This window comes from Cololabis saira, chromosome 10 (assembly GCF_033807715.1).
Source record: "Cololabis saira isolate AMF1-May2022 chromosome 10, fColSai1.1, whole genome shotgun sequence".
NCBI lineage: Eukaryota > Metazoa > Chordata > Actinopteri > Beloniformes > Belonidae > Cololabis > Cololabis saira.
The window spans coordinates 7,867,809-7,882,224 of NC_084596.1; the positions used below are offsets into that span (position 1 = coordinate 7,867,809).

Consider the following 14,416-nt stretch of genomic DNA (forward strand, 5'->3'; position numbering starts at 1 on the left):
GGTAACGAGTTCCAGTCCTGTAGCTGCAACGCCTTTAAACCACCATCCCAAACCCGTTGTGAGGTGACGTGTCCACGTTGGGCTCATGGTTCCAGAAGACCTGGTTCCAGAGCGCTGCTTGTTGGTTCTGGTGCAGGTTTGTGGACCTCAGTCCTGGTTCCAGGTTCTTGTTGGACAAACAAACAAACCGTCCCGGTTTGAGAAAATAAGTATAACTTAAAAGGAACAGAGATCTTAAAAAAAAAAAAAAAATTCAGGACGAAATTAATGGAACGTTGTGTTTCTGTAAAAGGTATCAGTTTATGGAACAATCTGGATACAGAAGCCAAAGAATGCAGAATAATAAGAAAGAATAATAAAAGCCAGTTTGATGAAAAAATATCATGATAATTGTTAAGTTAAGTTTTTCGTTGAATCAAAAAAGAATACGACTATCTGTGTTTGACGGCAGCTATTTTGTGTTATTTTATAACTTTGTTGTAGTTTTGTTTTTGTTTGTTTGGTTGGTCTTTTTAAAATTACGTTTATTGGAAAGTGTTTTTTTTAAATTGCGTAATTTGTAATTTGTTTTTTTTTTTATTATTACATCAATTGAAATTTGATTTCTTAGGAAAAAGGGACAGATAAAATAAGTTTAGTCTTCTTTCTGTTCCCTACGGAGGAGTATTAGGGCCAGGCAGGAGAAAAATAAAAATAATATTTTAGAGGAGGAAGATTTTTTTTCCATTATGCACTTCGAGAAATAGGTCGAAATGTCGAGAAAAACGTTGAAATGTTGAGATTAATGTTGAAGTACAATTTCGAGAAAAAAGTTGTGAAAAAAGCAAAAATTTCGTGAATAAAGTTGAAATGTTGAGAAAAAAGGCGAAATTTCGACTTTATTCACGAAATTTCGACTTTATTCTTGAAATTGTACTTCAATATTAATCCTGACATTTGGACTTTTTTCTTGAAGTGCACAATAAAAAAAAATCTTCCCCTCTCAAATATTTTTTCTCCTGCATGGCCCTAATACTCTTCCATTTCCTTCCCTTTCATTCAAGGAAAGAGATTTGTTGTAATTATATTGAACTGTTTACGAACGAACGAACATGGTGATACCTGAGCAGAACTGATGTCCCCTGGTCTGTGTCTCTGCCCGGCAGCATGGGGAACCTGATCAAGGTCCTGACTCGAGACATCGACAGCAACGCTGGGAACTTCTTCCTGGACTTCGAGAGTAAGACTCTGGGACGTAAACATTAGTGTCCCACCTCGGCAGAGTGTTTGGGGGTGTTTGATGGTTTAACTGCTTCCAGACGCCCAGCCGTCCCAGTCGGATTCGGCCGTGTGGGAGAAGGTGAACCAGGTCCTGACGGAGGCCCAGGTCATCCTCCAAGACCTGCAGGCCTACAGAGGAGCCGGAGATGAGATCCGACAGGTGACGTACCACAGACTTCCCATCATGCACCGCGGGATTCACCTGGACTCGGACCAGGGTCAGGGGAGGGCGCAGGCAGGTGGAAGCAGCAACGGGATGACCGGGGGTGGGGGGTGGGGGGGGTACCGGGACCGCAGGCCAGCCCGCAGCTCCCGAAGCTCCGGCCTGCAAACATGCACAAAAGAGAAAAAAGGGGGGCCAGCACAAGAGACTAGAGGAGCGATGGACAAAAACGATAGCTATGAGATACTTATAATAAATAAAAATGGAAATGGAGAAGAGAGGAAGGGAAGAAGAGAGGAGAAGAAGGGTGAGAGGCACCGCCCAGGGGATCATGTCGGTGCCCCCCTGCAGCATAGGCCTATAGCAGCATATCTATAGCTAGAGGTTTACTAAACACTAACTATAGGCTTTACTAAACAGAAAGGTTTTAAGTTTAGTTTTAAAGGTGGAGGTGGTGTCAGCCTCCTTAACCCAGATTGGAAGTTGGTTCCATAGTAATGGTGCCTGATAGCAGAACGCCCGTCCTCCAAATCTACATTTAGATACTCTAGGAACTACGAGTAAACCTGCACTCTGAGAGCGGAGAGCTCTGCCAGGAACATAAGGCACTATCAGGTCTTGCAAATAATGCGGAGCTAAGCCGTTTTGGGCTTTATATGCAAGTAATACAATTTTTAAATTGGATTCTGAATTTTACAGGTAGTTAAATGGAGCGACGCTAACACTGGAGAGACGTAGTCTCTCCTGCTGATTCCTGTCAGTACTCGTGCTGCTGCATTCTGGATCAGCTGGAGCCTATTCAGCAAATTACTTGGACATCCTGCTAATAACACATTACAGTAATCTAGTCTAGAAGATACAAACGCATGAACTAGTTTTTCTGCATCACTCTGTGAGAGGATTTTCCTAATCTTTGCAATATTACAGAGATGGAAAAACGCTATTTTACAAACCTGATTAACATATGGTTTAAACGACAAATCCTGATCGAAAACAACACCAAGGTTTCTCACAGTTGCACTGGAAGCAAACTGGAAGAAATTTCTGGACATCCAGTCCTTGATGTCCCTAAGACATGCCTGAAGTTTAACTAACGGTTCTGTTTCATCCGGCTTCATAGACAAGTAGAGCTGCGTATCATCAGCATAACAATGAAAGTGTATGCCGTGATTCTGGATTATACTTCCCAACGGCTGCATGTATAAACTGAACAACTGAACAAACTGAACTGGATCTGGACCCTAGTGGTCGGTGCTGGTATCTAGTTTTGCTTTGACAGATTTTCTTGCCTCATTTCCACTAAAGTTGAATCTAAAATCGAGGCTGTGATGTCATCAATGTCCCAGAATTCATAGTGTGTGAGGTCATTGGAGGCACATTTTTGTGTGTCTTTGTGTGTCGTGTTTACTGAATTGTTCCGTGTGTGTGTGTGTGTGTGTGTGTGTGTGTGTGTGTGTGTGTGTGTGTGTGTGTGTGTGTGTGTGTGTGTGTGTGTGTGTGTGTGTGTGTGTGTGTGTGTGTGTGTGTGTGTGTGTGCGTGTGTGTGTGTGTGTGTGTGTGTGTCCAGGCCATCCAGAACCCCGGGGTGGACGGGGTCCAGGAGAAAGCCTGGGCCGCGGTGGTTCCTCTGGTCTCCAAACTCAAAACCTTCTACGAGTTCTCGCAGAAGCTGGGTAAGACAAACAATAAACAACAACCACATTCAAACAATGAACAACAACAACATTCAAACAATAAATAACAACAACATTCAAACAACCAGGGTCTACCCCTTTTAAACCAAGCTGGTTCCAGGGCTGGTTCTGGGCTAGAGCCAGACTTAGCACCAGTTCTTTGGTTTTACACAGCCTAAGCACCGGCTCCTGGCTCTCAAAACTGGTGCTAGACAAGAACCAAGTCTTTGCTGGTCCAGAGTAAAGAACCACGTTACGTCGGGGGCTACGTGCTTACGTCAAGGGCTGGGGGCGGGGCGGGGCTGGGGGCGGTGTTACTGAACAACCAAAGCAGAGTAAACAGGGAAGAGCGCCATAAAAAAATATCACATATAAAAAAATATCACAGAATATCTGTACCGTTTCTGATTGGGTGGGCACTGCGCATCATTTTTAGACACAACAATGAACGGTGGAGGGACCGGAGGGACCCTACGTCGCAGCAAAATGACCACAATAGAGAAGTTCAGATCAGAACACACTGCAGGCTGATTTATGGTTCCGCGTTACACCAACGCAGAGTCTAAGGCATAGGGATCGTCGTAAGGCTGATTTATGGTTCCGCGTTTCACCAACGCAGAATGGTGCGCGTCGCCGCGTACCCTACGCCGTACCCTGTGGCTTAGCCGTGGCAACAGAGCCTGCAGGGCAGCTCCGCAGCACCGCAGCCACCGGCGCTCCACGGAAGAGCACAGCGTAGTCCTCCATCTTTGTTGTGGTGACTGAATTTGGCGCTAGTTGTACCGGGAAATGGTGACGTACACAGACGTCTGCAGTAACGTGATGACGTGGCTCTCTGGCCAGCACCAGCTTGTGTAAAAGCAAACGGTTCTCTACCGGTTCTTACTTAGAACCAATCGCGAACCGGCTCTAGCACCAGCACTGGAACCAGCTTGGTGTAAAAGGGGAACCTGAGAGGTGGAAGTTATCCTATCCAGATTCCAGACTGAATAAGCTGCTGAATCATTTCAATAATTTCATTTTCAATAATGCACATTTCTTGTTCACTTGAAATATGGCAGATATGTTTACACTAAATACATTTGATGGAAGTACATATCTAGTTTACTTGAATTAATGAACTCATTAAATCCAGAGCTTGAGCGTTTTCAGTGTTTTCACCAATAGAGGGCGCTCTCATGCAAGTGCAGCTTTCCCTGGTCAAAGTTAAGTCAAAGAGCAAATGTTTACATAGTCATAAAATACATTATTTTGTGTCTTTGAAAAATACATGTCAAATGTTCAAAAAACCTTGTTATTTACTTAATGAGTGTTGTTAGAGGAACTGAGTTAATTGATTGGCTATTTATTTACAAATGTAGCCACAGATGAAGACAAAATCAATGTTGTATGGAAAAAAGCATTAAAAATCACAATAATCGAAGAATCGTGGCACCAATAATCGAATCGAATCGACAATCGTTATAATCGAAGAATCGAAGATTCGAAGCTCCAATAATCGAATCGAATCGTGAGGTACCGTTGTTTGCACACCCCTACGGGACACTGAGTCCTGCAGGGGACGGAGGTCTGGGCCTCTGGAGGACTCCCCTCTGCTGCCGTCCTGGTTGTCTTGACTCCTGTGTGAGTCGTCTTAGCCCCCGGCTGGTTGTGATTGGTTCTGCAGGGGTCATGGGGGGGTCCAGGCTGTCCTTAACCAACGTGTGTGTGTCCCCCAGAGTCGGACCTGCGGTGTCTCCTGGAGGTGCTGAGCAGCTTCTCCACCACGCCCACCCAGCACCTGGAGCAGAAGCAGGCGCTGGCGCGCCAGTTCGCCCACATCCTGCACTTCACGCTGCGCTTCGACGAGCTCAAGGTCCGTCCCCCCCGCCCCCGTCCTCTTCATCTCCGTCTCCGTCCTCCTCCTCACGCTGTCCCCCTCTCTGTCCCCGGTCCAGATGACCAACCCGGCCATCCAGAACGACTTCAGCTACTACCGCCGGACCATCAGCCGCATGCGCATCAACAACCTGTCTGTAAGACGCCGCCGCCGCTCCCGAGTCTCCCGAGCCTCCGCCGCTGCCGTCAGCGTGTTTCCATAGCAACCTGTCGCTCTCTTGTGTCCCAGTCCGGCTCAGGGAGCGAGGTCAACAACGAGATGGCCAATCGGATGTCTCTGTTCTACGCCAGCGCCACGCCCATGCTGAAGACGCTCAGCGACGCCATGTCCAAGTTCGTCTCCGACGTGAGTCCGTCCGCAGCTTCCTGTTTGCCTGCTGGTCATGTGACATGTTCCAGGTGACCCACGCGCCCACCAGAACAACTAGAGCAACTAGAGCAGACAAAGTGACCAGAGCGACCAACGCGCCGATCGGACTAACAGCAGGGGTGTCAAATGTGCGGCCCGCGAGAAGTTTCCAACGCAAAAAAACAAAATGTTAATTTACTAAAAAGGAAGGCATAAATAATTGCCATGAATCGCTGCATATCCGATAATATATTTCTTCGACAAATCCATCGTTATTCCACAAATAGAGCAGTTTTCGACATTTTTTTAGTTTTCTAGAATGCATTTGCCGATTTTATTTCTTTGTAGACGGTTATTTATTTTTATTAACTGACTACTATTATATATTTTCGCAGGAAAAATATCACTGCTAAAAAAGATGATAGAAGATATTTATTTGGAGAATTTCAGTTTTGAATACGAGGATAGTGACAAAGTAAAACAGTTAAAAGAGAAGGGCTGACTTTTTCGGCACACTGGCGTAAATATCTGCACCAATTTTTAAAATAAATACGCTTAATTGTACTGGAAAAATTTCTAAATCACAGAAAGAAACACTCTCTGATGTAATAAGAAAGATGTTGCTTTTAACTAAATTTCCTATAAAAAAGCAAAATATAAAAAAAACATACTTGTTTCTGTTTATCTTTGTAAAATTATATTAAAAGTATCTTACATAATTTGGAAAAAACGAGAAATTTCAAAAAAAGACCCTGAAGAAATATATTTTACATAATTAGAGTGTAAACAAAGTGCATATTTCCTTTAAAATTAACTAAACTGATATTGGATTAGATAAAAATAGCAAAAAAAAGAATTAGAAAAAAAAAATTGCATCTTTTTTGTTATTTTGAGCGTGTGGCCCACGAGAAAAAAATTGGTCAAATCCGGCCTGCCGAGCAAAATGAGTTTGACACCCCTGAACTATAGGGAACAACGTGCCGACCAGAGCAACTACAGCGACCAACGCGCCGATCGGACTAACTAGAGCGACCAACCCGCTGACCAGAGGCACCAGAGTGGAGACGCGTCACGCCAACGACTCGAACCCAACGACTGTTGGAAACCTGATCACAGAATCCGGACCAACGGTGGTCGGGGTGGGGGTTCTCTTCCCGTGTTTTTACGACCCAGAGGTCACGGTGTTGCTGTTTGGGGGTAGCTGAGCTCAGGTGGGCGGGGTCCAGGTAACCGGCAGGTCCGTTGGCTCCTCCCATTTCTGGACTAACCAGAACTGGAAGTCCCCGATCAGAAAAGCGAGCTTCAGAACCGGTCCCTGTCCAGTTGGTGCTCCACGGTGCAGCATGTGGCGCTAATGAAACTCTCCTGTTGTCCAGAACCCGGATGTTCCGATCGAGAACACGACGGACTGCTTGAGCACGATGGCCTGCATCTGCAAAGTGATGCTGGAAACGCCGTGAGTCCCTGAACGCACCGCCACGTTTCACAGCCTGGATCCGCCAGCATCATGACCACGTGTGTGTGTGTGTGTGTGTGTGTGTGTGTGTGTGTGTGTGTGTGTGTGTGTGTGTGTGTGTGTGTGTGTGTGTGTGTGTGTGTGTGTGTGTGTGTGTGTGTGTGTGTGTGTGTGTGTGTGTGTGTGTGTGTGTGTGTGTGTGTGTGTGTGCGTGTAGGGAGTACCGCAGCCGCTTCACCAGCGACGAGACGGTGCTGTTCTGCCTCCGCGTGATGGTGGGCGTCATCATCCTGTACGACCACGTCCACCCCGCCGGGGCCTTCGTCAAGACGTCCAACATCGACGTGAGTTTCACCTGTAACCGCTAGCAACGGTAACCAGGGGGCGGAGCTTGCTGCTAAACGCTGGATACCACCGATTACCTTTCCGATCCGATATTCAGTAGAATTCAGGCTGATATCGGCGATACCGATCCGATACTGATACATTGTGTAAATACACCTAATGTGCCGGTAAATCTAGTTTAGATAGCTTAAGATATTTATTGATATTAAGTGTAAAAGTATATTTAAAAAGTATATTTATATATAGTATAAGTATAATTATATATATATATATATATATATATATATATATATATATATATACATTATATATATTATATATACATACATACATATATATTAGTATAAAATATATAATATAATATATATAAAGTATATAATATATATATATATATATATATATAAATATTATTATTTTACTTAGGATCTTTTTGTAGTGATGGAAACTCATATAGTTATATATATATATATATATATATATATATATATATATATATACACACACACACATATATATATATATATATATATATATATATATATATATATATATATATATATATGTAGTATACTTTTATAATTATATAAAGTATACTGAGGTAGCGGGAGTTTCCATCACTACAAATGAAGTAAAATAATAAAACCGTTAAAATAAATAAGAGAATAATAAACAAAAATAATAACTACTATAAAGATGAAAAAAAGTAATAAGACCAAATGTGAATAGTTTAATTACTATCTTCTCTGCCCCCCCAGATGAAAGGCTGCATCCGGGTCCTGAAGGAGCAGCAGCCCAGCAGCGTGGAGGGTCTGCTCAACGCCCTCAGGTCTGAGACCCCGCCCCCTAGTGGGCGTGGCCTGTACTAACCTGCTGCTCTGCCCATAGACTTACGTAGACTCATTTTTTTTAATTTTTTAATTTTTTTTTGAAATATATGCACAGGAAAATGTTACATCACTGTAGGACAAAATGTAGATACACAAATATAGAATATTTCACATTTCAAATTTACATATCCATGAAAAACAACAAAGTAAAAGAACAAAAAATTAAAATAAAGAAGCTCGAGATACAAGATTTATATTAAATTGTATTCTTCACACAGTCTTCTAGTTTTGCTGGCTTTAGGATTCATACTTTCTTTCAAAGATTTTAAATAGGATGAAAAAAGTGCTTTAAATACTATAAAATCGGGCGTTGGCGTGCAAATTTGGTACAATGAATATGAAATTTAGCAAATGGTATTAGAAGGTTGATAACATATAATTTAGATTCAGATTCAGATTCAGATTCAGATTCAGCTTTATTTGTCCTTTGCAAGGAAACTTGTTTTCACCCCCGTACGCCACACACAACCTCAAGATACATAAATACATACATTACATCACCCACCCATACACATTAAACAGGAACACACATTTAGCGACGCAATCTATTCAGTTCTGTTATAGCAGAGGGGACGAAGCTTCGGCTGAACTTGACCCTCTTCCAGGTCAGGGACCTGTACCGGCGGCCAGATGGAAGCAGCACAAAGCACAAAGTTTATCTGAACTTATTTCCTCATTTTGTGACAGACCAAATAAAACATGTTGGATGTTCAGTTTACAAGATTAGTCAATTTTGTTATTTATGAAATTATTTAGATGAATCCAAAAGACATGAGAGTAGGTACAATCCCCAAATAAATGACATATGGTTTCCTCCATACTGCTACAAAAGGAACAGAGTATATCAATATTAATCTTGTATTTTACAAGAAGGGTCTTGATTGGATAACATCTGTGAAGTATTTTAAATGTAACTTCTCGTACCTTATTTGTGATACAAAACTTCTTTGATAACATCCAAGTGTTCTTCCAATCTACGTCATTATAAATACCATTCCAGTAGAAAACTTCTGCAGGCTTAGAAACAAAGTCTCTTTGAATAATGTTTCTAATGCATTGATTAGTGGCTTTATCACTTAATAGAGAACATAGGTTACCAATATATATGTCATCAGGATACGTAGACGCCTCATAGACTGACGCTGCCTATTGGAGCTGACGTTCAGCGCGGCCGCCATCTTGGATGGGTCTCCAACGGCCCCCAGTGCATTTATTTCTACTGACGAAGGTTTTATCCCCGACTACAATCATCCATAACTCCCCAAATTTTTACCCGATTTTCACACGGTTTGGTTTGTTACAAGCGGCAGAGATTTAGTTATGATACAGGACGCTGTCACACATTAGAAATACGTACTTTTATGCTGAAAGACTTTGTATTATGCTCTTTAACAAAGACATATGGTATGGCATTGATAAATGTATAAATTAATTAATTTTATATTTTAATAAAGAAACAGGTTTTATTGTTCATTTGAATTTACGGTATTGGAAGGGGAGAGGGGTGTTTTTGTATTTTATTTATTTTTTATTTATTTCTTATTAATATTATTTATTTTTATTTAATTATTGTTTTGAAAAGTTAAAAAAGGGGAAAATATTGATATTTCTATTGTTCTATTTTTTTTTCTCTTATTGCCCTCAATAAATATACCTATAAAAATAAATCCAGGTCATTCCAGGGTCTTATACTACCCTGTTAGGCTTGAACTGGGGCTGGGGATCTAAAACCCTTGAAAAAGAACTGTTTTGCAGCTTCTTGTGCGTGCTGGCTGTAACTGTAACTCTGTAACTCCAGTGTAGTTAATTTAGCCTGGAGTGAGGAGACCCATCCAAGATGCCGGCAACGCTGGATTACGTTCCAGCATGTCATGAGGCGTCTACGTATACACGAATCCGGCGACCGGTTTGTGTGCGCCGCCATCTTGCGGCGGCGCCATTGCTGCGGTGGCAGGTGTCAATCTGCCACCGCAGCGCTGTTATTGTAACCTGACGCTACAGCATCATTATAGCTGGATTGATGATGTTAGACAGTGGCCTTCCATAAATAATGAAGGTATCTTAAATTAATGCTGATGTTAATTTATAAATAATGATTTGTTTGAGCGATAAGCAGGAAAGAATAGAGGAATAGGGAGATAAGGGAGTGTATGATTAAACACTGTAATATAGCATACGTTACGTGTGACGTTAGCAGCGCAAAATGTAATCATTATGGAAAGGCTACGTCATTAAAAAAAACAACAACAACAACACCTGTTTATGTTTTGTTTTATTTTAGGTATCCAAGAATATTTTATTGATCGCCTGGTGTCCGATGACCAAAAAAAATGCAATTACAGGTCTCTAATTGAAGGGCAGAACTATCTCAGCTCCGGATGACAGAATACATACATACATAACCCCAATCTGCAGATAAAACTAGTTTGTTGAGGAAAAGATATTAACTCTATTTGTAGCTGCAGAGGAAAAAAATAATCTCACGAGGAAAACAAAAATATTGCTCACGCCTCGGAGCCTCTTCAGCATAATATAGCAGTAAAAAAAAAGAAAAGAGAAGTAAGAGTAATAAAAAAGATGTACTGTATGTTGTACTATTATACTAATTTATTGAAACACATGGCGAGTCAAACATTTACCAAAGCAGCTGCCAAACACTAAACAAGGTAGTAAGACGGTGGTTCTGCAGAACTGCGGCAGTAAATCCTCATCGGAGCTCCATTCTTTAGTAGTGATTTCATATGGATCCAGACCGTTAATAATCATTAATTTCTCCATATACCGCTCCCTGGCTTCCTTGTTTAAGGTATCCAGGTAAATTCCAGTTTCTTTCCAGCAGTTTAACATCTTTGTTTTGCGTTCCGTCTGTTCACTTGGTGAAACGGAAAAGTAGTTTTGAAAGTCCGTCCCGTCTTCATTCACTATCAAAACAAATGCACGTGACGGGACAGGAGTTTTCCGATGATACAAATACATTAAGAGAGCCTGGCAGGGAGCGGAGTACTAGATCCATGGGAGCGGAGCATGGATCTATATACGTATATATGTCTATGGGCTGGAGCGGAGGAGCGGAGCCGCCACCGCAGTAATGGCGGCCGCTCGACTTCCGGGTTTTGCTGGATTCGTGTATATATGTCTATGGCTCCGCCCCCAGAGTGGGCGTGGCCTGTACTAACCTGCTGCTCCGCCCCCCGCAGGTACACCACCAAACACCTGAACGACGAGGCCACGTCCAAGCAGGTGAAGAACATGCTGCAGCAGAACTGAGGGGCCGGCGGGAGGAGCCGGGTCCGGGTCCTGGTCCGGAGTCCAGGAGAACTACTGAACAAACCGTCAGCTGACGTTTCTGTGTCCTTGTTTTTACTGTCGTTTTTAAAACTGAGATGTTTATAAATGTTAAAAAAAAGAAGAAAAAAAGGATAGAAAAGGGAGAAGAGAAGAAGAGAAGAAGAGAAGAGGATCCGGTCAGCTGGACGTTCTTCTGCCCTCTGGTGGACGTTTGTGGCGGCGCTGCAGTTCCCATCACTGATGAGGGACCTCAGGTCTGGATCTGGACCCTAGACCTGGTAGAGGGACCTCAGGTCTGGATCTGGACCTGGTAGAGGGACCTCAGGTCTGGCTACAGGGCATAGGGTGACGGTTCATTGGCTCGTCTGCAGCTCTTCTCCCACTTCAGGCGGACCGAGTCAGTTTAGTTCCACAGGCTGATTTATGGTTCCGCGTTACACCTACGCAGAACCTACGGCGTAGGGTACGCGGCTACATGCACCGTACGGTACCCTACGTCATAGGCTACGCCGTCGATTTAAAGCAGAACCATAAATCAGGCCTACTGCTAACCACAATACATGAATAACCATGGCAAAGAACATGCAAAGAAACAAATCCTTATCAGCTAGGTGCTTTTTTTGTCAGTTAGGCTCCACTTTAGCATTCCCGACACTCGTTTAGTCTTGCAGAAACACTTTCTTCTGTTAGAGTTCGAAGCGCTGAATGTTGACGAGGTCTCGGCGAGACGCCTTCAAAATAAAAGCACTAAATATCGGTCTCCTTAATATATAACAAATAAAATAAAAGCCTAGCTTTAAATAACGTTAATGAGACATAAAAACAAATTTATAGAAATACTCATATTAAATGGTAATTTACAATTTCCATTATTTTATTTTATCGAAAGTTATGTTTTATTATTATTCATTATTATTATTATTATTATTATTAGTATAGAGAAAATACCACAGTTTTTAACGCCGATCTTGTCATTTCATTTCGTTTTTATCAACTACACCTTTAGATTGGGCCGTGAAAATATTGTCAGACATTAAACCGGTCCACGGTACAGAAAAGGTTGGTTTACAACATTCAGGTCAGAACATTCATCATCCAGGAAGTTTGTAACGTGGTGAAACATTTAAGAATGAAAACATAACCAGAGATAAACTCACAAACCTGCATTTTATTCACAACAAAACAGAACGTTTCAACGGTACCGACACCTGGAAAAGGTACTGGAATGTTTAAGGTGTCAGACCCGGGTCAGACCGGTCCGTCGTCCTTCCTGCGAGACATTAACGGGTTCCTCCGACGCCGGTCCAAATGTAAACATAAATCAGACATAAATCAGAACAAAAGGTTTGAAATCTCATAAACGTGTTTCCATCACGCCAGGAGACGGGAACCGGGACCACGCGGACCCGGGCCTCAACCCGGGCCTCGTGACCCGTGTCGCTGCCGTCGGTTCTGGTTCTGTATCTTCTGTTTGGGTTAGAGCAGGGGTCGGCAACCAAAATGTTGAAAGCGCCGTATTGGACCAAAAACAGAAAAAAACAATATGTCTCAGAATTAAGGCAAATGGCGAAAGGCAAAATGCAGAGAAAAAAGTCGAAATGTCGAGGAAATAGTCGAAATGTCGGGGAAATAGTCGAAATGTCGAGGAAATAGTCGAAATGTCGGGGAAATAGTCGAAATGTCGAGGAAATAGTCGAAATGTCGGGGAAATAGTCGAAATGTCGAGGAAAGTCAAAATTTCGAGAAAAAAGTCGGAATGTCGAGAAAAGTCAAAATTTCGAGAAAATAGTAGAAATGTTGAGAAAATAGTCGAAATGACGGGGAAATAGTCGAAATGTCGGGGAAATAGTCGAAATGTCAGGGAAATAGTCAAAATTTTGAGAAAAAAGTTGAAATGACGAAAAAAAGTCAAAATTTTCGAGAAAAAAGTCGAAATGTTGAGAAAAAAGTCGAAATGTCGAGATTAAAAAAAAGAAAAAAAAGAAGAAAAAAAGGTCAAACATTTTTGAAAAAGCTCCAGGAGCCACTAGGGCGGCGCTAAAGAGCTGCATGCGGCTCTAAAGCCGCGGGTTGCCGACTCCTGGGTTAGAATGAGGGTTAGAATTGGGCACTGTGTGGTTCTGGGTTTGTGTGGACCGGACCTCCCGGCGGTTCCCCCCGAACGCTGCTGGTGAAACTAACGAGACCCGGTTCTCCTGAAGTCCAGCGGGAGGCGGATGAGGGCCAGCGGGGCCGTGAGGAGGAAGCGGTACTGATCCCATGACTGGAAGCTTGAATCTGCTCGGCGCCGATGTTTCAGGGATGTTCGGCTTTACATGTTTGTAACGTCTTCGTTGCCAATAAAGTTTTTACATTTTTAAGAAAAAGGAAGTGGCTCTCGTCTTTGATCTGAAGCTCAGGTGAGCTGGACCTGGACCAGAACCTGAACCTGGACCTGAACCTGAACCTGAACCTGGACCAGACTGGCAACGCCTCCTTTCTGACCCGACCCCCCGACTTCAGAACCAGTTTCCTCGGTTTATGGCACTTTTCCACTAGCACCTACTACCACCCACTAGCACCTACTAGCACCCACTAGCACCCACTAGCACCTACCCGCACCTACTAGCAACTACTAGCACCCATTAGCTCCTACTAGCACCTACCCGCACCTACTAGCACCTACTAGCACCCACTAGCACCTACTAGCAACTACTAGCACCCACTAGCAACTACCCGCACCTACTAGCACCCACTAGCACCTACTAGCAACTACTAGCTCCTACTAGCAACTACCCGCACCTACTAGCACCCACTAGCACTTACTAGCACCCACTAGCAACTACTAGCACCCACTAGCAACTACTAGCACCGACTAGCAACTACTAGCACCTACTAGCACCCACTAGCAACTACTAGCACCCACTAGCAACTACTAGCAACTACTAGCACCGACTAGCAACTACTAGCAACTACCAGCACCTACTCGGCTCTACTCATCTCAACTCGCCCTGGTTTCTTTTTCACTACAATTCAGCACCTTGGATCACCAAACAAGCTTCTGCTGCCGGTGCTGGTCCAAGAAAATGAACAAGAATCTCCGTCAGAGTCTCTTTCTCTGATGTCACATCCTGACTC

General features: G+C 43.0%; 1 protein-coding gene across 1 annotated transcript; it reads left to right on the top strand.

Moving 5' to 3' along the window:
• Positions 1-1,099: 1,099 nt before the first annotated feature.
• On the top strand, positions 1,100-11,429 carry LOC133451805 (CYFIP-related Rac1 interactor B-like). Its single transcript, XM_061730949.1, has 10 exons — positions 1,100-1,219; positions 1,299-1,420; positions 2,991-3,096; positions 4,815-4,951; positions 5,034-5,111; positions 5,204-5,320; positions 6,700-6,779; positions 6,997-7,123; positions 7,880-7,950; positions 11,209-11,429. The coding sequence occupies exons 1-10, from the start codon at positions 1,147-1,149 to the stop codon at positions 11,276-11,278; spliced, it is 981 nt and encodes a 326-aa protein (XP_061586933.1). The 5' UTR covers positions 1,100-1,146; the 3' UTR covers positions 11,279-11,429.
• The last annotated feature ends 2,987 nt before the right edge of the window (positions 11,430-14,416 follow it).

Excerpts from the sequence above, each read along its gene's own strand:
- LOC133451805 (XM_061730949.1), top strand. The coding sequence starts at position 1,147 with ATGGGGAACCTGATCAAGGTCCTGACTCGAGACATCGACAGCAACGCT. Across the intron at positions 4,952-5,033 it reads TGCGCTTCGACGAGCTCAAG|ATGACCAACCCGGCCATCCA; the intron begins GTCCGTCCCCCC and ends TCCCCGGTCCAG. Across the intron at positions 6,780-6,996 it reads AAAGTGATGCTGGAAACGCC|GGAGTACCGCAGCCGCTTCA; the intron begins GTGAGTCCCTGA and ends GTGTGCGTGTAG.